This window comes from Mesoplodon mirus, assembly GCF_964341445.2.
Source record: "Mesoplodon mirus genome assembly, chromosome: 19".
In the NCBI taxonomy this organism is placed as follows: Eukaryota; Metazoa; Chordata; class Mammalia; order Artiodactyla; family Ziphiidae; genus Mesoplodon; species Mesoplodon mirus.
In genome coordinates, this window is record NC_138995.1 from 11,588,477 (window position 1) to 11,611,094 (window position 22,618).

A 22,618-nucleotide genomic window follows, 5' to 3' on the forward strand; every position below is an offset into this window, starting at 1 on the left:
GGGGACACTAAAGCAAACACAGAATATGTTCTCAAATAAAGCAAGGTCATTATAGTCCAATTTTGACTTTTACCTCTCACACAACTTCAGTATCACTTATGGCTGAGAGACCAGTGCTACACTTTTCACATTGAAAACCTGTAGCTCTCAAGTGGGTTAAACTTCTGTTTTAGATCATATCAGAACAGTTGGAAATTAATATCAATATCTAAAACTCCTTGTTATATAGAATGACCGCTGTGGGAAGTATGTCACTGGATGAGGCCTCCTGGAGCTGTCTCGAGTCTGGACATGGCAACATGGCAGTGCTGCAAATCCATTGCCTGTACATTCAATGTAAGCACTTTTTTTTGTCCCTTGAGAGCCCCTGGCTATTAAATCAGACTGCTGTAATTATAAGGTAAATCACTGCTGCCAATCAGAAGAAGTACTCTTTCTGATTTTCACTGACTGCATTTTGTATATTAAGCTCACTTTTCAAAACAGCCTCAGCACTGTCTACATTCTCTGACCTTTTTGCCTCATTTCTTCTGTATAACCTTTTCTGCTGATAAATGCGGACAGCTATGGCAGTGATGCACAGCAAGATAAAGATCACAACAGCTATCAAACCTAGTGAGAGAAGAGAAAAGAAATACAAAATCAGAATTGTTGTCCAGATAGAAACTGTAGACTTCACTGTTTAAGAAGTCATAATAAAATTATTTTCTACTGAAATCAAGCATCAAATCAATATCAAAACCTTAGGTATTTCTGGATCAAGTGGTATCAAAATATGTTCAGTTTACTTCTGAGTTCTATCAGTCTTGTAGGTTCACCTTCATTTACTCTGAATGCATATTATTTTGGATTTATTCAGTGCATTTATATATACAATATGTTAATAACACAAGGTATTACCTACATGTCTCTAAGACCATGGGGTCACTTTACATTAATACCCAGACAAGTTTTAATTATTTTGAAATTATAGAGTAATAGTAACATCATAAAATAATCAAATGTGTTTTTAATACTTAAATATGTAAACATTATTTATTATTTATTTTATTATCATTATTATTATTTGGCTGCACCGTGAGGCATGTGGGATCTTAGTTCCCCGACCAGGGATAACCCATGCCCCCTGCAGGGGAAGCATGGAGTCTTAACCACTGGACCTCCAGGGAAGTCTCTGTAAACATTTTTTAATTGAAGTATAGTTGATTTACAATGTTGTGTTAGTTTAAGGTGTACAGCACAATGATTCAGTTATACATATATACATATACATATCTATTTTTTTCAGATTCTTTTCCCTTATAGGTTATTACAAAATATTGAGTATAGGTCCCTGGGTAAACAGTATGTCCTTGTTGTTTCTCTATTTTATATATAGTAGTGTGTATAGGTTGATCCCAATCTCCTAATTTATCCCCTTAAATGTAAACACCTTAATGAAGTTGACTATCAATAATTTGTTATATTGTTAAGTATCAGGAACAAGTTATGTATATGAATAATCTTGACTAATGAAATATATCGATACTAATACATAGAGTAATTATATCTATATGAGGAATATTGATTTTTTGAAACACCTGATTGTAAATAAAAAATTTAAATACCACAACTGTTAGCTATGCCAAATGGTTACCAATCCTGGCATTACGTTAAGTCAGTCTTCTTCAAAGTGTGATCTATGAATCCCTGGTGGTTCCCGGGACACTGTGAGGGGTCCACAGGGTCAAAACTATTCATAATAACTCTAAGATGCCTTTTTCACTGTGTTGTAATATCCACCGATAGGACAAAACAAGGTTAGGTAAACTTCTTGGTACCTTAGCATGAATTAAGGCAAGGCCACCAAATTTTAAAAGTGGTCACTGAATTCATAAAGTAGAAAGAAGGCATTGCACTACCAGATTCATTTAAGAATATCCTTGATGAAGCACTAAAAATTACGCCTTTTACCAAATCGTGACCTTTGGCCGTAAGTCTTTCTAACATTTTGTGTGATGACATGGGAAGTATTTTTAAAGTACTTCTACTGCAACGTGAAGTATGATGGTTGTCTCCAGGAAGAATGCTAGCATGAACATCTGAGTTGAGTTGTGAACTGAACTAGCTGCTTTTTCCTTTAAAGAACACTGTTTTTACTTGAAAGGATGACTGACAGATAAACTATGGTTGTTTTAACTGGGCTATCTGGCAGATATTTTCTTTAAAATGAAGTAAATCTGTCACTTCAAGAAAAACAAGGCTTCCCTGGGGGCGCAGTGGTTAAGAATCTGCCTGCCAATGCAGGGGACACGGGCTCGAGCCCTGGTTCGGGAAGATCCCACCTGCCGCAGAGCAACTAAGCCCATGCGCCACAACTACTGAGCCTGCGCTCCAGAGCCCGCGAGCCACAGCTACTGAGCCTGTGTGCCACGGCTGTTGAGGCCCACATGCCTGGAGCCCATGTCCCATGGGGGGGGTGGCACCACAATGAGGGGGTCCCCTCACTGCAGTGGGGACTGGCCCCCGCTCGTGAGCCCACGCACAGCAACAAAGACCCAATGCAGCCAAAAATAAATAAATAAAAATTTAAAAATTTATTAAAAAGAAAAGAAAAGAAAAACAACTGACAACGTAGGATGCCAATGATAAAAGCCAAGTTTTCAAATGAAAAATAGAATTTGGAAAACTGTTGTCTGTCACCATGAGTTTGAGAGTTCCCTTGTACTTAGACTCTTCTGATGAAATCAGTGGAGGTACTAATATAGTGTTTTCAGATGAAAATAGGTACAATGAAAACAGTGATGCAGATGAAGTCTCATATCGTAAAACAAGGACTCTTCATCCTAGTTTAAATTAAGTATAAACAACTCTAACAAATCCAACTGAAGCCAAAACTTTGAAGGTCCTATTCAGTCACAATGGATTCCACAGCACATGATCTGATGGGCAGATTCACTACAGCCAATCATAATATTGCCAGGGGCTAAGCCGATTTTTGGCGAGGTCAGCCTTATCTGAGAGGGACAGCAATTCCTTGTTGATAGATCCAACATAAACCTGGTAACTAAACTCTGTACTGTACTTGAAATCTGAAGAATTTACTAATGGATACGATTTTTCATAATTGGTCATATTAATAAAGAATAATTTAAATCAGAATATCCATTTGATGTTATATATTTTGCCTCTCATCTTAGAAAAGTAATCAGCTGAGTTGCTATAAATATTTCTATTGTCTGGTTATAGGCCTCTAGTTTAAAGAAAGAGATTCTGAACAATTTCATTGTGGAAAGCTGATGAAGTAGATACAGAGGGCAGGCTACTGCAGGCCCAGGCAGGACATCCAGACAGTCAAAATCATGGTTGGACTCTGGAAATGGTTTGCTCCATGCATGTGATTTCCCTTTTAACTGGAGAAAGTGTTATGTCAGGGTTTGTCATGTCCACGAAAAACCTTGATCTAACCTGTTATACAAAAAAAAAAAAAATGGAAAAAGGATACTCTAAATGACATATGGCCATCTACAGCACTCTGTGACACTGCCATCTGAAGCTCTGGGTGAATGTGTTTTTATGAGGAAATTATATAGCTTTCTGTCTAAATCTGAGCATTCATATCTGTGTATTCTGGCCAGAAACCCTCTACAGTGTCTGAGTCACCAGTTTTAAATATCTTATTAAATCAATTTTCCCATCTCACACTATTTATTTATTTACTGTTTGTAATTGAAGAAAAAGATTACCTAAAATGTAAAACATGGGGGAATTAGCCAATTGGAAACTACTTAAATGGATTAATTATTGTTACACAACGGGTGCAATTTATGAGTAATGCGACAACAAGTGAAGAACTCTACCACAACGCTAGCAGATGGAGCAACACGCTACAGAATGGTATTCTGTGATTTAGCCGAGAAACTGTGCATGACCCCAGGCGAGGCCTTCCGGGCTTAGATGGCCACGACCAGCTGGTCTGCTCCTGAAGCTGTCTGCAATGATCAAAAGCAGACACTCCTGGATCTGTGGACCCTGGCGAGACCCCGAGCAGCAAATCTTCCGTAATTCTTGCTCTGCTCTGTGCATTTGAGTCAAGTGAGAATTTCACAGGTCACCTATTAGTTGTTTCCCTTGTGTGTTCCATTCCAACACACAATGACTTACAAACAATATTCTAAAGATTAAATACTTGCTGTAACATTAGCTTGACTATACAATAACTATTTATATCCAAATCTGTATATTTATCTCCCTATATCCTTACTATATATCTATACTAGTTAAATGCACAGAAAAAGCACCATTATGAGACTGAGACAATTTGTTTGACTAGGAATCACAACAATTTGCAATGTTGAGCACATTTTAAATGCTGTAACTTCAAATGAGTTTTTACCATAGATTGTATTAATATTATATTGATATATTTATTTTAGACACACAGTTATTAACTACTCTTCTAACAGGGTTTTAGTTTTTGTTTTTCACTTGTTATATGACTAAATGAGGAACCTATTTTATGCATCTTTAACTTATACCTCATTAATTTGATAAAAAGTAAAGCAACTGAAAAAGCAATGGGGATGTTAATATTCTCACAAAGATTTGACCAGTACTCTTCTCTGTATAAATAAAATTCTAAGTTCTTAAGGGAAGTCAATGTCTACATGAGTAAGGGTGTAAAAAATAGAACCAAATGAATCAGGTATAAAGCCCACGTAAGTTGCTCAAGTATACGACTAATCACGTTACCTGGCAATATAATGATAATAAAATAATTGTTTACTTTTTTTTTTTTTTCTTTTTGCGGTATGCGGGCCTCTCACTGTTGTGGCCTCTCCCATTGCGGAGCACAGGCTCTGGATGCGCAGGCCCAGCGGCCATGGCTCACGGGCCCAGCCGCTCCGCGGCATATGGGATCCTCCCAGACCGGGGCACGAACCCGTATCCCCTGCATCGGCAGGCGGACTCTCAACCACTGCGCCACCAGGGAGGCCCAATTGTTTACTTTTTATGTCCATATCATATGCAGAGTATGGAGGAAAGGTGAGCCACTTAACATTTCAATAATCTGATTAATAACATTCTAAAGACCATTAATCAGGAAGGAAAAGGTTTATGTAGGGGGGTGGTTTTGAATAAATTATGTCTCAGAGAATATGCTGTTTTACTGCCAGGAAGATATATTTAAAATTTTTTGTGTTAATTTTGCAATTTAAAATAAGTATTGTGACTTCCCTGGTGGCGCAGTGGTTAAGAATCCACCTGCCAATGCAGGGGACATCGGTTTGATCCCTGGTCCGGGAAGATCCCACGTGCCGTGGAGCAACTAAGCCCGTGCGCCACAACTGCTGAGCCTGTGCTCTAGAGCCTGTGAGCCACATCTACTGAGACCTCGTGCCACAACTGCTGAAGCCTGTGTGCCTAGAGCCCATGCTCCACAACAAGAGAAGCCACCGCAATGAGAAGCCCGCGCACCGCAACGAAGAGTAGCCCCCGCTCGCCACCACTAGAGAAAGCCCGTGCGCAGCAACGAAGACCCAACGCAGCCAAAAATAAATAAATAAAATAAATATATTTAAAAAATAATAATAAAGTAAGTATGAACCACCCTTATTCCATTAGTTTTGTATTTGATAAAATGCAAATAAAAATGTAATATTCATTGAGAGGAGCATCTAAACCATGGAAATATACACCTTTATTAAGCATTAAGGTAACATTAAATATATGCTTCTAATGTTAATCTCAGGTTTTTCCTACTTCTTACATAAACCCTTGCAGAAACAGTGATGTGTCCAAGAAGGCAAAAAATGACACTTCCTCAAATACAGTCAGAACATCCTAGGGAATGTAGATGGCCTTATCAAGCTAAATGATATTCATTAGTACATAGTTTAACAACCATTCTTTGAGTGTGATGTTTCAGTGAATTATCAATTATTTACACTGAAACTCTCCAAGGAAGCTGGGAATTCAGGATGACTCTATAAGACAATCCAGTACAAATAATAAAGCACCCCACTGACCTCAGGATTCACTGCCTAACTCTTGGGCCATGTGTAGATTCTCCACAGACAGCTTCTCTAGTGCTAACTACCTCATCCTTAGCAATGATAGGAAGAGCTTGCTCATGCTTTCTACTACCTCCAATTACTGCAGAGTCACTCTTGATTGTGTTAGTGATGGGTCCTCTGTCATCTCTTGCTCCAGAATGATCTGCAGTTAAAGGACAGAAAAGGGGGAAGAGGGGGATATCGGTGAGTAAAAAGAAGAAATGTTTAAAAATTCATAAACTTTTTAAACCAGGACAGAATTATAGAGGTCAATGTGGGATGTCTGCAATTTTAACCTTAAGCAATGCCCACATGCAATGGTCCACAGGAATAAAGAATTGAGAATCTAGGAGAGAAATGGGAAAGGACTGAAAATTAAACAAAACCAATTTCAAGAAACCATCTCGAGAACATAGAGTCCCAGCATTAAAAGATTTTAATATCCAGTGGACAAGCTGTGTTTGGGACTGGGTAAAGGAAGAGCCATAGGCCACCTGCAAAGGAGTGTGTCCTCTCCCTTGATGTGGCATCAGTGCCAGCCTGGGCCACACAGCTGGACTCCGTCACGTGTCCTGAGATGGTGATGGGGGCTGGGCGGCTGCGGTGCAGAGCGGCCTTCAGCGGGACCACGTGGCTGACCTGTACAGCAGAGAGACAGCCCAGGAAGCCCTGTGCACCTGCCAGTGCCGTCTCCTGGTCCACGTCACTGTGTTCTGTGAAGCCAAAGAAACACCACAGGATTGATGACAGTGAAGGTGCAAACGGGCAATGCCACAATGGAATATTCCAAGTCTTGACAATGCAACAGCAATACATGCTCAGCTGTTAAATTCCTTTTGCTTTTGTCTTTATTACAAGAGATCCATTAAATCTTTCCACAACTACTGGTGAGAAATCCCAGGTTAATAAAGACAAGTTTTTAAGTATGGCTAATTAAATATACTGAGAGCTCTCTGGAAATAATTAAAGTCTCTACAAGAATGGGTCAGATAATGAACTGATCAGGGTTCCTGCAAGATGTTATCATGTTAGAGGTTGTATCTCAAAAGCTTTTAGAGACTCTTAATTCTTCACGTACAGCAGTGAAAACTTTCATACCTCACTGACTTTTCTCCCTGTTTCACTGTCCACCTATCACTCAGACTGAGATGTGTGTGCCCCCTATACATAGATAACCCCCCTCCATTTTAATGAGCATTTAGTTAATGTGGAACTATTGTGGGACAGAGATTGGTTTGAGTGTCAAAATATTAATTCATAATTTTACAGTGAAGAAGATATTTCACGCTTGGCAAGCATGAAATCTAAACAAGGGGAATTAATTGTAGACTTTTAACATTCAAATGTTATCAGACTATGATGCATCCACCCATCCTATATGATCATAAAGCAGCAAGACTACTTTCCCCTGTGCTGCACATACTGGGACACCAACATTTGCATTTTGGTCTCTTCAAAAACGAATATAATAAATATTGTATTTATTGAATGCTTATTATATGGTAGGCACTATTCTAAGGGATTTGCATGCTTGTGTTTAAACCTTACAGTAGCCACGAGTATCCTATTCTAGTCACACAGACAAGACCCTTTAGGTTCAGAATTTTCGTGATTTGCCTGAGGCTAACTCAGCTGTTGGCATTGTGCACTGGACTCCAGCCCTGTTGGACTCCAAAATCATAAGCTTCTTTTGTTTATAATTGACACATTCTTTCCTTCACTCCACTTATATCTTCTGTGGTTCATTTTTTTTTGGCTTAAGATCTATTCTTGAAAGGACTCGGGGCAGTTCCGTTCTGATTGAGCCTGTCTTGTTACATCAGGGTTTTTGAAGAACACTTCCTTCTGCCCCACTTTCATGCACGTTTTATAGCTTTTTAATAAAAATACTGATTAGATGTTTAGCATCATGAATGTCACACTCTAAAAAATCTGAAAATTCGACAGATTACATCACTTTCCTGTTGTGCTGGGGGATATGGTATTCAGACCCAGGCATCCTAGCTCTGGAGCCTATGTCCTTACCACTAGGCTGTCCTGCCTCGTAGCACAAAGAGCCCTGAGAGGCTATCGCTCTGCTGCTCCGTGAGCCCACAGGGAACCCTCAACACCCAGCACCACACGGTTACATAGGAGGTGCTTCATCAACGTGTATAAACCAAAGAACTAACTTAGTCCCACCACACAGCAGCCACTCATTTGAATGGATGGAGATACATTCAAATATACATATTTTTAGAAAAAGACAGCATTCTTGCTTTGGAGTTCTTTGGTTCATTTTATTTTTTTTTTACTTTAACAAGAAATAAAAAGGAATATACTTTAATAGCAACATAATCAGAACAATGCTTTTCATATTTCTTCTACAAGGTTAAAATCTTGAATAAAATTTCTATAGACCTTAAAAAAAATCTTACCTTTTGAACAACAACAAAAAAAGTAAATAGATAAAATTCACTTCTCTTGTAAAAATCTGATATGAGGCAACTGTTAAAAACCCTACACCTTTAAACTGAAAATATTTACCTATTATAAAATATTGTAGAAAAAAGTTTTAAAATCTAAAACTTAAACTAGTCTGTCAATTAATATTTGTTTTAAGAGCTAAATATACAGGCAACACATTCCCTGCTGTTTGAGCATCTTACATTCTAGTAGGGGAGACAGACAATAAACATGAAACAGGAATGGATGAAAATTCTGAAGACTGATAATGCTATGAAGAAATAAATTAGAAAATGTGATGGAGTGTATCTGGAACAGAAATTTATCTTGATGGATTAGGTGATTTTTTGTGTGTCTATTTTAAGGATGACTCTGAACTGCCCTATTCTCTTAATCGTCTGTAGATATTACTCCAGCATCTTCTGGCTCTATCATTTCTTTCTTAAACTTTGTAAGATTCCCTGTGATTTAGGAATTTTTATCAGATTGTCCCTGCTGTTTATCCTCTCTCATCTATTACGCATAGACCACGGTGGCCCCTTTTAATCTGCAGACACAGGTTTTTCTTTAGCTTGGAAAATTTCATATGCTGTGCAAGGAACTATTGTTTCCCTTTCATCCTTTTTATCCTCCTGGATGCCGAGTATTCACGTTGGGTCTCCTCTGCATGTTCTTTAACTGTTTTTAATCTCCCTTCTGATTTCTATCTTTTAGGACTTGTTTTTGTGTGGGTCAAGTGCTTCACTCACTTGCTCTTCCAGGGGATGATTTCAAGTATCCACAAAGATCATTCTTTTTTAGTCTGGAAAAATCATACTTTTAGTTCCTCTAGGTCTTTTTGCTGCTTTGCTAGAATTTCCTTACAGTGCTCTTACTCAATTTCATTCAGGATGGGGTCTGTCTCCTTGAATAGCTTAATTCTGGTTGTTTTGGTTTCTCTCTCACTTGATTGCTGTTGAATCAAGGGTTATATATAGGATTGTTTTTCTCATCTGCTAGTTGATTCTCTGTCACTGCCTTCCTTAGGTGGCTGATGCCCAGAGAAGGTAGACAGGGTAGCAGCTGTCCTTGTCAGTGAAGCTGCCATCCAAATGCCCACCCGACCTCAGGATAGAGAGGACATGGTCCAAATTTCAGGATTCAGGAAATCCTCACATTTCAGGTCATTCTCTCCTCGGCAAAGAGGGAGCACAGAAGCACTGAGTTTTCAATGCTGCCCTGTCCCCACGGGGTCCAGGGGTCTCTGCAAGCCAAGCATTTTCCAGAATCCACACAATTCAGGGTCTCCCTTAAGACTCTTCTAGGCTGGTCCCCAGACTCTCTTCCAACCAGAAGCAGGGAGTCTCACAACACTGTCTCACTGGCAGCCCCCAGGCACCCCACTTGGCTGTGCTAGACCATCAACTCCCTTGTTTCAGGAAAGTCAATGGGTCGGAACGAGAATCTGGAGAGAAAGGGAACTATGGGACTTTGCATCCATCTTCTCAGAGTTGAGTCCAGATGAAGTTAACAGCTATATTAAGTTGCTTATAAGCAGTACATAGTATCAGAGAGCTGCACTGACAACTGTGTTCATAAAGCCAGGGAACAAAATCATTGATCTTTCCTACTATCTGACTCCTGAAATGCCAACAACATGTAAGGGTTAGAACAGGACAGGTGGGGGAATTGTAGATAAATGCCTCTTACTTCATTGAAATCCTGATAAGACAATTATGTTTGGGATGTTTCCGGTTAGAAAAATTCTTAACTGACTCAGATTTTGCAGGTGGTCTTGCCTGTTAAAAAGTTAGCCTCAACTGTATCTTCCAACCAAGGGAATGGCTTCTGCTTTTGCAAAGAAATCTACCAAAAGTTCTACAAGAAATAGAGTAACAAGAAAGTAAAATTCGTGTGAAGCGCCTTTCTACTTATTACGCAGAGAGAGGACTGTTTCTGGAAAGGATATGAAGTAAATGAAGAACAATTAAAACAAGAAGTGCTTTATGAAACTTCTTGTGGCTGTCAAAACAACAACAACAAAGAAAAACAAAACAAAACAAATAACTCAAAAGAAACCTAAGTAGTTTGGCCATACCTATGGAAAAGGGGCCACCTTAAAAAAGGATCTCAATACCTTTAATCCATAAAGATAAAGAAAGCTTGCCAGGAAATGGTGCAATGAATCAAAGGAGCAGTGCTAATGTCCAGCAGGACATTTTTACCATCACAGGCAATTACAACAAGGATTCAACAACAACAAAAGTTGGTGGAAAAGTCAAATGGCAAAGCAGACAGCAAATACTGTGTGGATAAAGGAGCAGGATTTTTTTATAAACGGTATTTAGTTGCCAACCAAGCCTACTGCTCTGAGATACAACCTTGAGAACCTGATTAAGGTACAAACTATTTATAGTGAGGCATCTCGGGGTAACCTGAGCTTCTATTTTGCTTTCAGCATGACCTGTGTCATCTGAAGTGTCATTTGACTGGACATTTACAAAATCACAGTGTCCTTAAGTAACTGAGTTAAACTTTCTTATGTACCCTTTGGCTTTGAAGCAGGTTTTATATAAAATGTCCCTGAGCTTGAAGTCTGTTCCTGAAGCTATTCTGTGAGATGCCGTAGATATCCTCCTCCTCCTGACCACATACTTTATTTTACATCTGGCCCAGATCTCCACTGCAGAAATCTGAGTTACTTCCTGACTCTGAAGCCTCAGAAGAGAGAAATGATCCCTATGTGGTCACTGCCTTTAAATATACCAAAGCTACTGCTCACAATGAGTGAAAACATCTTCAGCCTTTTAGAAAACTCTTCTAACATAAAAAACAATCTGTAAACACAACTCAGAACTTAATCTGATGAGTTTTGGATAAACAAAGCAAATGTAATGCAGCCTATTAATTATGGAGGAATATGAACCCAGTTTATCTGATGCAACCTGGCTCTTCCCACCAGGATGTACCCACCGACTTTTGCTGTCAGTGTTCTTGCACCATTACATCCCTGACATAAAAAAGTAATAAATAGTCGTAAACTTCACTCAGCCTCTGAACAGTAATTTTCAGTCATTTTGTAATAGGTTAAATTATATCATTATTCAAAACGTGGGCACATTTGCTATAAGAAGTTTTATGCAATTTCAAGGGTATGCAATGATCTTAATTGAGATTTTTTTTTCATGTGGTGGAACTGTGACCCAATAAAAGCTTAATGAATTAGCAAAACAACTTTATACCTGCAAATTTCCTTTGACTAATTACATAATTACATCATAGAGAGATGTCTCTTTATATGATCTTTGAGTAAATAGGTCTCTTAAAGGAGCCGACTGAGGAATCATTCACTTTGGCCTCAGTACTTAACACATTCTGATCATGCTTAACAAAGAAACGACATCAGACCGCCCGCCTCTTCAGAAGGAAGAATAGGAAGAGAGGAATTGCTTTCTCTCTGTCCTCCAGTACTCACTTCTACAAATGAGAATGGACTGTAGGAACACTTTTCAGCTCCAATCATCATTAACAAGCATTACTGGCAGCTATCAAGCAAGGAGGATAATTTATAGGTAACAATATCTTACTCTGATGACATGGAAACCATCTCTAACCCTCTTTTATACTTAACGGTCAACACGAGCAGAATCCACAGTTCACTGTCTTTCTTCTCACTAGTGCTATAGACCATCATTAGGCTAGCCGGTCCAGTATCTCTTCGCTGTGTCTGTGCCCTCTCTCCACCCCAAAGGTCCTGTATCCGTACCTCCTGTCAATCCCATCCTCTCTCTCTCATCCATCAATGCCTGGTCTTTAATAAATTCACGCACACAATAATGTAAGTCCCTGATCATGGCTTTATTTTTCACTTATTCTTGGTACAGGTACATTTTAAAGCATGTCAGTAATTAAAGAAAGAAACAAGTGCTTTCTCCTTTTTATTTTAGAAATTATTTGAGTTTTATCATTGTATGAAGGCTTCTAGATTGTGGCAGCTGATAAATATATAATTTGGGATTTGTGACTTCGGCTTTTATCATTTAGTATTTTTTGCAGTGTAAGTTGAGCTCTGTTTTACGATGTTTGACGGCCAAGTGAAAGCGATGCAGGTGACATCCTTGTCAAAGGCGTACACTTGCACATCCCACCTGGAGCGTGTAGTCATGATTATATGTGCGTCTGACAAAATCCCACTGTCTACCTTACCATGTGTTCCATAACTAATACCAGATAAGATGTTTCAGCGTCATGAGTGCTCTTTGCTTTTGGAACATGACACTTCTGATCGATGCTGGGGCATCAGGATGAGGAGAAGAGCTGTTTCTAAGTTTCTAGGTATGGCCAATTCAAAATGATGTAGCTGACTGTCTGGAAATGATTAAAGCCGCCACAAGGATGAAGTCATGCTAAGTACTGAAGATGGTCTGTGACATTTTAATTATTAAAATAGTCAAGCTGATGAATACAAAAAAATGATTTTAAGTAGATTCCTTACTTTTCTTGCTCTAAACTATACATCTCTTTTAAAATGTGCTTTTAAAATAACACCTCCATTATCGTAAGAGATGTTTCACAATATATTTACAAAATTGCAGTGCCCTTAGGTTACCTGGCTCATGTTTTTTCCTCACGTCAGGGCTCTTAAGTGAGTTTTACATGAACGGTTCCTGACACATTGAGATTGTTCTCAAAGCTCTTCATCGGAGACTGAGTAGATGTCCTTTCCTAGCTGACTACAGACTTTATTTACATCTGGGCTGAACCTCCACTGCAGTAATCTGAGTGTACTCCCTGGCTCTGTGGCCTCAGAAGAGAGAAATGATCCTCACTGGTCATCAATCACCTCTAATATACAAAAGCTACTACTCAGGATGAGTGAAAATAATCATCCAGCTTCTACTCAAATAAATCATAAAACTATTCTAACATATAAAAGTATCCAGATACAGAATCCAGAGTTTAATTCTATAGTGAATTTTAAATATGAAAAGCAAATTTAATGTACTTTATTGAATACAGGAGTATCTAAATTGAGCTGCTTGGCAAACAGCTGGATCATCTCACCCCGGCTCTTAACTACTAATGACTATTAATACCAAAGTTATTGAGTCTTTAAATATTTCAAGTGCAGTAGGGAGTTAGAGATGGTTCCCATGTCATCATAGTACAGCTTGATATTATTTCTAAAATTTACCCTCCTTATCAACATCTGCTAGTAATGTTGATTAATAGTGACAGTAATCCAAAATTATTCCAATGATTCTTCCTAAGTTTAAGAAATGAGTATTGGAGAAAAGTGAAAGAGGGGAAGAATTTCCTTTATTTCTGGGTTTCCATCTAAAATGGCAGTGGATGGTCATATCCTTAAGTTTTTGGTTGAAAATAGGCAAATTATAACTCCAAAAAAAATTGGTCAATGTTTTTTTCTGCTCCCTTAAAAGAAATATTCAGAAAGTATAAAACGAAACAAGTATTTAATTTTTTTTTTTTTTTTGGCTGTGCTGCCCGGCTTGCGGGATCTTAGTTCCCTGACCAGGGATTGAACCCGGGGCCCGGCAGTGAAAGTGCTGAGTCCTGACCACTGGACCGCCAGGGAATTCCCACAGTATTTTAATTTTTTAATTTGGAGGATAATTTGGAACTATTTTATCCCAAGCAACATAGGGTACATTATACTCAATTAGATACACAGGAACATTTTGTATAATGATTATCTGTATGCCCACTAACCATAAATTCTGTGAGGGCAGATGCAGTGTCTGCCTTGCTGAGTGGCATTCTCTGTGTACACAACAGGTGATCACAAAGTATGTGCTAAATGAACAAGGGAGCCAAACAGACTTACAAAAATGAAAAACATAGTTGATAAGTGTGGGCACATGAGAATGTGCCTTGCAGACCTCCAACTAGATGAGAGGAATTGGCCAAGGGCCCCAGCTGCTGGGCTCTGAAATCCATCCTCATACTTGGGCCAGTGCCGTGCTTCCCATGGGCTGTTCCCAGCCAACAGCTGATCATAGCAGGGACTCTAAGGCAGACCCATCCTTTGGAAACATGGGACTCCTCTGATGGATGACAGACTCATGGGCTCCCCAAAGACTGTTTAACCTTTGTTGACTGCATAGAAGTCTAGGACGCTTCTGTCTAACTTTCCCTCCCTCTCTCCTTCACTTGAAGGCAGAGCTGCATGGCATCTGATGTCTCTCCCAGTCTTGGCAAGCTCTCTCCCCACATTCTCTTTCACAAATGTCCCCTTAATAAAATCCTCACATGGTTAATTTTGTCTTGGCAATGGCTTCTTGGAGGACCCTGACTAACATAATAAGAAGCTTCAAGATTGAATAACTCTCTGGAAAACTACTAGTTCCATTTTAGCATCAGTTTTGCTATAAATTAATACACATACTACAATATAATAATATAGTACATAACATTTTGTTGTAAATTCATATACCACACCATATGACCATAAATTATTAGTCTCCTTTGAATTACAAATGATTTGAATGTAATATTAGTCCTTGGTCAAGATCCACACCTTGGGCACGTACCAAATAAATTCTTACTTTTGAACTTTAATCTTAATTTTCAGCATGAGTGATATGCATTTTAATAACACTCTGTTCTTGAATGAAAACATTAACATCTTTAATTCCTTATTAATCTGCGATATTCATTATAAAAAGGGAAACAAATATTTATATAATGAATGCTATTATTCTACTGTTTGATTAATACAATCCTCCTCATAAAATACAGATCAGTTTCCCAATTCTTTTATAATATGTTTGACTTATTTCTATTCACACAAAATATTTTCATCAGCAACTCTGGCATTAAATTTGAAGATGTTATTTCTTCAAAAATATGATTTTATCAACATCATGCATAATTGTTAGAATTTTCTATCTTGCATTTTACATTTTTATGTAAAATGCCTCATCTCAGACCTTGCTAGACTGAGGAGCTCTTGAAATCGGGATTTGTTATAATTATCTGATTTTTTAATTACTGTAGCTGAATTTATGTAACTTATACTATGAAACTCACTTGGGATATTCCAAGCTTCCAAATATCTAAGTAGTACTTTGCACATATTTTTTATCTCCACTATAGCATACTGGAAGAACAAGGCAATTGATATTTCCCCTGCTTGTTTGGAGAATAAGAGCGTACAATACTGGTGCTTATCATAGTACTAGAAAGCCTATAAATATTTACAAACTTAACTATTAACCTTCTCAAGGGCCAATATTTTGATCATTCACCCATAGGTTTGATCAAACATTCTTAAGATTCTGAGATTATGTACAGGGAATGCAAGAAATGATATATCAAGGTATAAGTAACTGAAAAGGTCAAAAAAATAAAAGATTCCATTTATTATCTTGGACAAAATATTCGAGGTTAGTGTCAAATATCAAACTAGGAATGAAAACCAGACTACAGACAGCCTCCCACCCCCACTTTTATAACTAAAAAGAAAATCTCTTTTAAAATGTACTGCCCCACTTTCCGTTTAGTCCTTGCTGGCAATTATTAAAAAAAGAGCACATATTTTGATGTTAAAATGGCAAGAGAATGTTTCTACTTCAGTTCTATTATCAGAAGTAACTAGTGGATAGAAATAAGAATTATAAGGCATTTAGATAGACACTGGGTTATAAGTCATTGGGTTCTAGCAGGAGTGGCTGGCCACTGCATCTCAACAAGGCAAACAGGATCCAGGTCACAACCTAAAGCATATTCACTAAGCAGCAGAAAAGCAATTGCTTCCTCCTCCATTTTCTTTTAGATCTAATCCTAGTTTTATCATTAGATAATGGTTTATATATTTGGCAGCTGACTGATACACAGTCTGTTATTTCTACTTTTATTTGTTATTCTTGAAGTGTGAGGGCAATACCGTGTTTCATTATGCTGGATGACGCATGGCACACGCCAGAGTGGCATTACTATCAAAGTAGCATGCTTGCTCATCTTGCAAAACGTCCCTACTCACAATTACATATACCCCTGAGAAAGTACAGCTTCTGCCTTGATTATCATTCACTTCAGAAATGAAATTACGCAAGAGATTTCTTTTGGCATGAACTTGCATGTGGCATGTGTGTGTGTGTGTGTGTGTGTCTCATGACTCTTCTGGTCCATGTTTATGCATCATGATTAGACGAAAGGCCATTCCTTTTACTTACCTAGAATCCTGCCCAGTACAAGGGATCTGACCGCACTGAGTTCTGTACCTGATGCAAGGTGGACTTGTCTCCTCACTTTCTCGTCAATCTATAAAATTGTTACATGAGATGCAAACATCCAAACGGATGCCGTTGTTGAGAAGAGGACAGGAGGCAAAGGAAGACAAAAGAAAATGATAAAATAGGCAATAGTTAATATGGCCCCAAAGGTTTAGGAAAACAAAGTTTAAAGAGTTAGCCATTTATACAGGTGAATATTACTTTCTAAACGATTCTATGCACCCTCAGATACCAGTGCACCCCACCTTCTATCCCCTTATATCACTTTATTTTTCTCCACTGTATAAGAAAGCCAAAATGGGGAAAACCAACAAAAAGATACAAGCTATTCTCATCTTGATATTTTTACTTAGCTGGGTATTTTCACTTGAGTCATTCAACTAAGAAATTTTCCTCTATCTAGAGGGCTGAAACATTAGTGCTTTTCTTCAAAAGCTGGTAGAGTGAATAACTCAACTTTCTCTGCAGTAATTCACATCATTTTAAAATTTATTCTGATATTGCAATCATTAATTTCTATGCTAGAATTATGGTTGCATGTACACCCATCTGAAGTAAACTGGTTTCATTAGAGTAGCAATGGTCCTACCAATAGCATATTACGCTAAACTAGAAAGTATTTCCCTCCTGAGTAAAACAAAACAAATGGGAAAGTTTGGCAATTTTAAGTATCAAATGTTAATAATATTTTGGACAGAATCTTATTGCTTAAAAAAACTGTACACGTCTGATGGTCTATGATCTATGCAAGTGCAGCAACCGAAAGGATGTCTTTGTTTAATCTATCCATTATCCAATTTCTGCTGTAGGTCCTTCTTGCTGGGGAGCATAATTTTAACCATTGCTTCTGTTGCATTTTCTCTATTACCTCCACAAAGACCACTGCTTCTTCTCTGTTAATCTTTATGTGGTGAAGCTGCCCATCAGCCATGTTTTTGAAATCAAAGTTAACAACATCGGGTTCTTGATGTCTATTTAGCTTGTACCTGATCTGCAAACTTCCTAAAGTAGGGGGGAAAAGTTATATTTTAGTTAAAATTGTATTTTAAAAACTACTTAAAAAAACTCGAGTCCTTTTTTTTTTTTTTTTTTTTGCGGTATGCGGGCCTCTCACTGCTGCGGCCTCTCCTGTTGCGGAGCACAGGCTCCGGACGCGCAGGCCCAGCGGCCACGGCTCACGGGCCCAGCCGCTCCGCGGCATATGGGATCCTCCCAGACCGGGGCACGAACCCGTATCCCCTGCATCGGCAGGCGGACTCTCAACCACTGCGCCACCAGGGAGGCCCTCGAGTCCTTTTTTGATATTTATTAATTTCTGGGGGAAAATTCACAGTAGTTCATTTGGATGTACACTTTCCTCATAATCCCTAGAAGTCAGTTTCCATGTGAAATTGCACTATTTTCAAAATCAAGAGCAAATATGCTGTGAATAAGCAGGCTCTTTCCTGCAAAATTTTAATTTGTCAAATATGTGATTAAGCATTTGCAAATCTCTGTACTAGCCTCTAACTTAAAAAAATAAGATTTAGTATATTATGAAGTGCCAAACTACTGTGGAATATTGCAATAACATTGTTTCTATAATCTCATCTTTCAAAAAAAATATATCTACCATTTCTGAAATGCAACTGATGAATGGAATTATTATAAGCAAACACTACTCACTTAATTGCCGGCATAGATGTCAATAAATTTACTTCACAGGATATCTTCCAGTTTAACAGAGAAAATGTCTTAATTTATATAGATAAGCTTCAAGCTCAAAATGTATACAGTGAGGAGAAATATATTTATTGAACAATATTATTTTTATTTTGGTGTTCAGTGCCCTTGGGCCATATTTGATCTGGTTGAAATGATATATTCACATGATTGTATGTTCGTTTGTTTTCCTCACCCAGAGGATTTACTCATAAAATTTTTATCTCTAATCCAGATAAAGGGAAGAGAACAATTACAGTAAGTGGTTTTCTGTAGCACACACATCCTAAGCCACATACCATTACCCTGCATCAATGTACTAGCATTTCCCGTGACTACTTTATTGCCGAAAATCAGAACCAACAGATTATTTTGTGGACGTTTTCTTATACATAATGCTAGCTTGTTAACATTCTCTCAAAACTTCTCTACTTTGATTCAAAGGAAATTACTTGTTATGTACAAATAGGCATCTTATTTCAAAATGAACCACAAAACTGATACTGATACATGGAATAGTAAAGTGATCCTAGCAATGATAAAATATAATAAATATTTTAGCTACATAAATTAAAAATTCACACTGATTGTGTTAAATTACCAAAATTATAAAGCCATAAAGGCATTTTAAGTATTTTAAATAGTCCTTTTAGATTAAGTTGATAGGACAGTACTGAAAACACAAAACTGAATACACAGGACAGGCACACTTTTTTTCCTGTTTGTAGTTTGAGAAGCGGGAGCATGAGAAGGATCCACATTGTTCCTGACCTAATGTTCTGACCCAGTTTTCTCTCCTCTGAACAGCACTCACCATTTTTGGCAATGATAACTGAAAGGTATTCTTTATAAAAGGAGTTGACGTAGAGCAGCAAGCTCGGGGTCCGTGTGGTGCGAAAGCTAAACTTGATGGTTTCTCTGCTTAGCCTCATGTCACCGTGAAATGAAGCCGCGTGGGAGCTGGAATTTTTACTTAGGGAGTAATTTTCTTGAAAATTGTAAATCACAGATGAGCCAGCTCCAAAATAGGCAGAAATCTCTGAAATGATATGCACATTTTACATTAAAAAATGTAAGAAGGATGTTGTCTCAGTTATACTGATACTTTTTAAATTAAAAAAATAACCATCTAAACTTTTAAAAATCATTTTACTTACACGAGATTCGCACATAAACACACACACACACACACACACACACACACACCAAATATATTTGTATAAAAGTGACGAAGGTGGTGGGAGAGGTAACTAGCTCGGGATCCCAGAACTCTGCTTTCCTCCATTACTATACAGGGCAGTTGTTGAACGTGAGCTTCAGATGATGCTCACGGATAATCAGCAACATCTCCACTCCCTCAGAGCTTTAGGTTTTTTGCCTGTTTATTATTTTTACTATCTATAGATACACGTTTTAGATACTACATAACATGTGGATGCAGAATAATATTCCCGATTACACTTAGCAAGATGAACTGGAAATCATTTAGATTCAGGAAATAAAGACATCCTCTTACAAAGACATTAGGATGTAAAGACATAGGTCTTAGTTCTAACTTTAAACGTGAGAAGCATAGAATGGTAGCAGCAGTGATTGATTACCACAGGTTGATTTCAAACGATAACTTATTCCTGATAAAAAGCAGATGACTTGGAGAGTGTACTTTGGCCAACTTTCCATTAAATAATCTCAAATGCTTTCATTGCAAATCAGGGACTGCTTCAACTTGCAGCCAATTTTCGTTAGCCTCCTTCGGGTAAAGGTTCAGTAGCCCAGAAACACTTAAATAAAGCAACTGAATTAAACTGGTTGACATTTTTCTATGAGGAACTAAGCAAACGTTTGTCTATTCATGGAAGTCTGTTCAGAGCGCTGAGTACTACATTCAGTTCGTTCCTTCTTCCACGACACGGATCAGTGAACAAGACCAGCTGAAAAAGAGTCCACTGTTTCACTTCACCAACAGACAGTCGGCATTTCACAGGGCAAAACGACCGAGTATCTCTATTTTGTTACACATCAATACTGAATGGAAACGTTATTTATATTCCTGGAAATAATATTGGTTTGGTAAAACAACAAAGCTTCCTAAATGTCTTTGCATTGCTGACCATCTTCAAAAATAACAATAATGCTTTTAATGATTTGAAAAATGAGAACTGCCCAGGGAACTGGTTGTTGACACCCATATTACTTAAGAGCATTAGCTGTAGATAGAAAAGAGCAGACGGAGCAGCCAACACTCTACAACACCTAGAGGCGACTATTAGAGGGTTTACCATCTATAAACACAGCGTTCAAAGAACCACGGCAAATATTTAAGTAATGAAATGTCATTGGCATAAAATAGGCAATTTGCCAAAAAGAATTCAGAAATGGAAATACTTTTGTTTCAAATAGCTACAGAGAAAAAGAACTGCAGGAGGTTTTATTCACGTTGGATTGTCTTGCTGCTGGGGCACCCGCGTCACACTCACCGTCTGAGCAGAACGGCCCTGCGTATGCAGAGGAGGTGCAGTCACAGGAGAACCCGCTGGGCTTTTCCCTGCACTTCCCACCGTTGTGGCACAACCTCCCGTAGCTGCTGCAGTGCCCTCTGCAGCCCGGTTCCACTCCGGGAGTCACCTTGGCTCTTTTTTCCAGGTCCAGGGCCATTCCGTTCAACTGCAGAGACCGAATGCATCCCAGAAAGCCCCTCTGTCGGGTGGCTGTTCCACCTAAAAGGGAAATACTGCAAATGCAAACACGTTCCTAGGTGTTTTGTTCAGGATTTTAAGACCACACAAAACTGAGGCCTCACGGAGGGCGGCCAGAATCATGGCCTTAACAGAGAACCAATGGAGTCTGAAGAGCCAATATACTTTTAGAAGCACGATTTGTGACAAAATAGTAGAAGAATTCAAAAAGATAAAAGATAAAACATTGATTCATTTTTCCCCAAAGGTTGAATTTGTTATAGATTTGTTTTCTAAAGGAGTTTTATTAAACTTTAAATTGGAGATTTTTTTAATCAGTCTCTTTATTTTAAAGAACTTGAAATAACAGTGATACGCATTGATATTCTTATGTAGAAACTAATCTTTTTCTTGCAATTTTAAATAAGCATATATGTGTGGGTAAGTGTGGTTCGTCCTTCACACTGAAACCTGATCCTGATGCCGGGACGGTTTTAATTTAGTGAGAACTATGAAAGGAATCCTTGAGTTTTTCTAACTTGACAGTGCGTTGATGTGATCTTTTGGTTGTTATCTTTTCATCAAAAACACACAGCATCAGATTGAGCACCAGAGTATTTGTTTCTGTCAAGCATATTTCCCAGTGAATTTTTTCTAAGTGTTGGACCAGTGTTCATTGTTAAAGATTCTCAACGAAATCGGGAAAGGGGATTAATGAGGACACACAGTGGTGTAACATTTATTGAATAATATGTAACAACATGTATTTACCAAGTCACCCTTGAAGAAGTTTACAGTGTTTGGGTAGAATCAGACCCCGCTATTCTAAGGCAGAGGTTCTCAAACGTTAAGGAATATGAGTACTACACGGAAAGCCTTCTTAAAATACAGGGTCAGGGGCTTGTCCCAAGAAATACTGATTGTGGGGACCAGAAAAAAAGGCTGTGAATCTAAACAGTCAACAAGCACACAGGTGAACCTGATTCAGACAGTCACTTAAAGCACTATCTTAATGGGAATGTAAGCTCTGGGTGCACTTGCACATACGTTGGTGCCCAGGAATACCATAAATTAATGCTCAGAATTTGAAGTAGGAAAATAGTGTCCTCACCTAAATAATCTGGGCTGTTTACCCAGAGGCAGTTAGGTGGTCTTGGGGCCTCTCAAAAGGAGCTTCCTCTTTGAACAGACGATGCTGCCTCACCTCCAGGATCCTATACCTGCTCTGTATCTGTCCTCTCTTCCCAGAATGTGTTAACTCTCCCTACCTGCCCCCCCCCCACTTCATTTGGCTAGTTCCTAATCTAGCCTCATTTACCTAAGGTCTCCTATTCTCAGAGATTAAACAGGTTTTTTGGTTTTGGTTTATTTTTTGGTATTTCAGAACCAAAATTTGGCCAGAAAGACCCTAAATAAGTACGTCTTTGTCATCATCTAGCAAGCTTTACTTTTGTACAGTGTTCCTTGTATATTATCAATGTATCTCCATCAGAATACACATTCAATAAGGGCTGTTTCAATCACACTA

The 22,618-nt window shown here is 38.3% G+C and overlaps 1 protein-coding gene across 7 annotated transcripts in view; it reads right to left on the reverse strand.

The window, feature by feature from the left end:
* Nucleotides 1–418: 418 nt before the first annotated feature.
* CNTNAP4 (contactin associated protein family member 4) overlaps nucleotides 419–22,618 on the reverse strand; it is a gene marked incomplete at both ends in the record, with an annotated part of 261,961 nt that continues 239,761 nt past the window's right edge. For 5 of the 7 annotated variants that reach the window (XM_082608081.1, XM_082608082.1, XM_082608084.1 and 2 more), the window contains 7 exons: nucleotides 419–612; nucleotides 6,127–6,198; nucleotides 6,530–6,748; nucleotides 16,655–16,742; nucleotides 17,583–17,716; nucleotides 19,230–19,454; nucleotides 20,893–21,132. In XM_082608081.1, coding sequence (XP_082464207.1) covers nucleotides 419–612; nucleotides 6,127–6,198; nucleotides 6,530–6,748; nucleotides 16,655–16,742; nucleotides 17,583–17,716; nucleotides 19,230–19,454; nucleotides 20,893–21,132 — 1,172 coding nt within the window. The remainder of the gene's footprint in view (nucleotides 613–6,126; nucleotides 6,199–6,529; nucleotides 6,749–16,654; nucleotides 16,743–17,582; nucleotides 17,717–19,229; nucleotides 19,455–20,892; nucleotides 21,133–22,618) is intronic. The other 2 variants (XM_082608083.1, XM_082608085.1) reach the window with 2 other exon arrangements.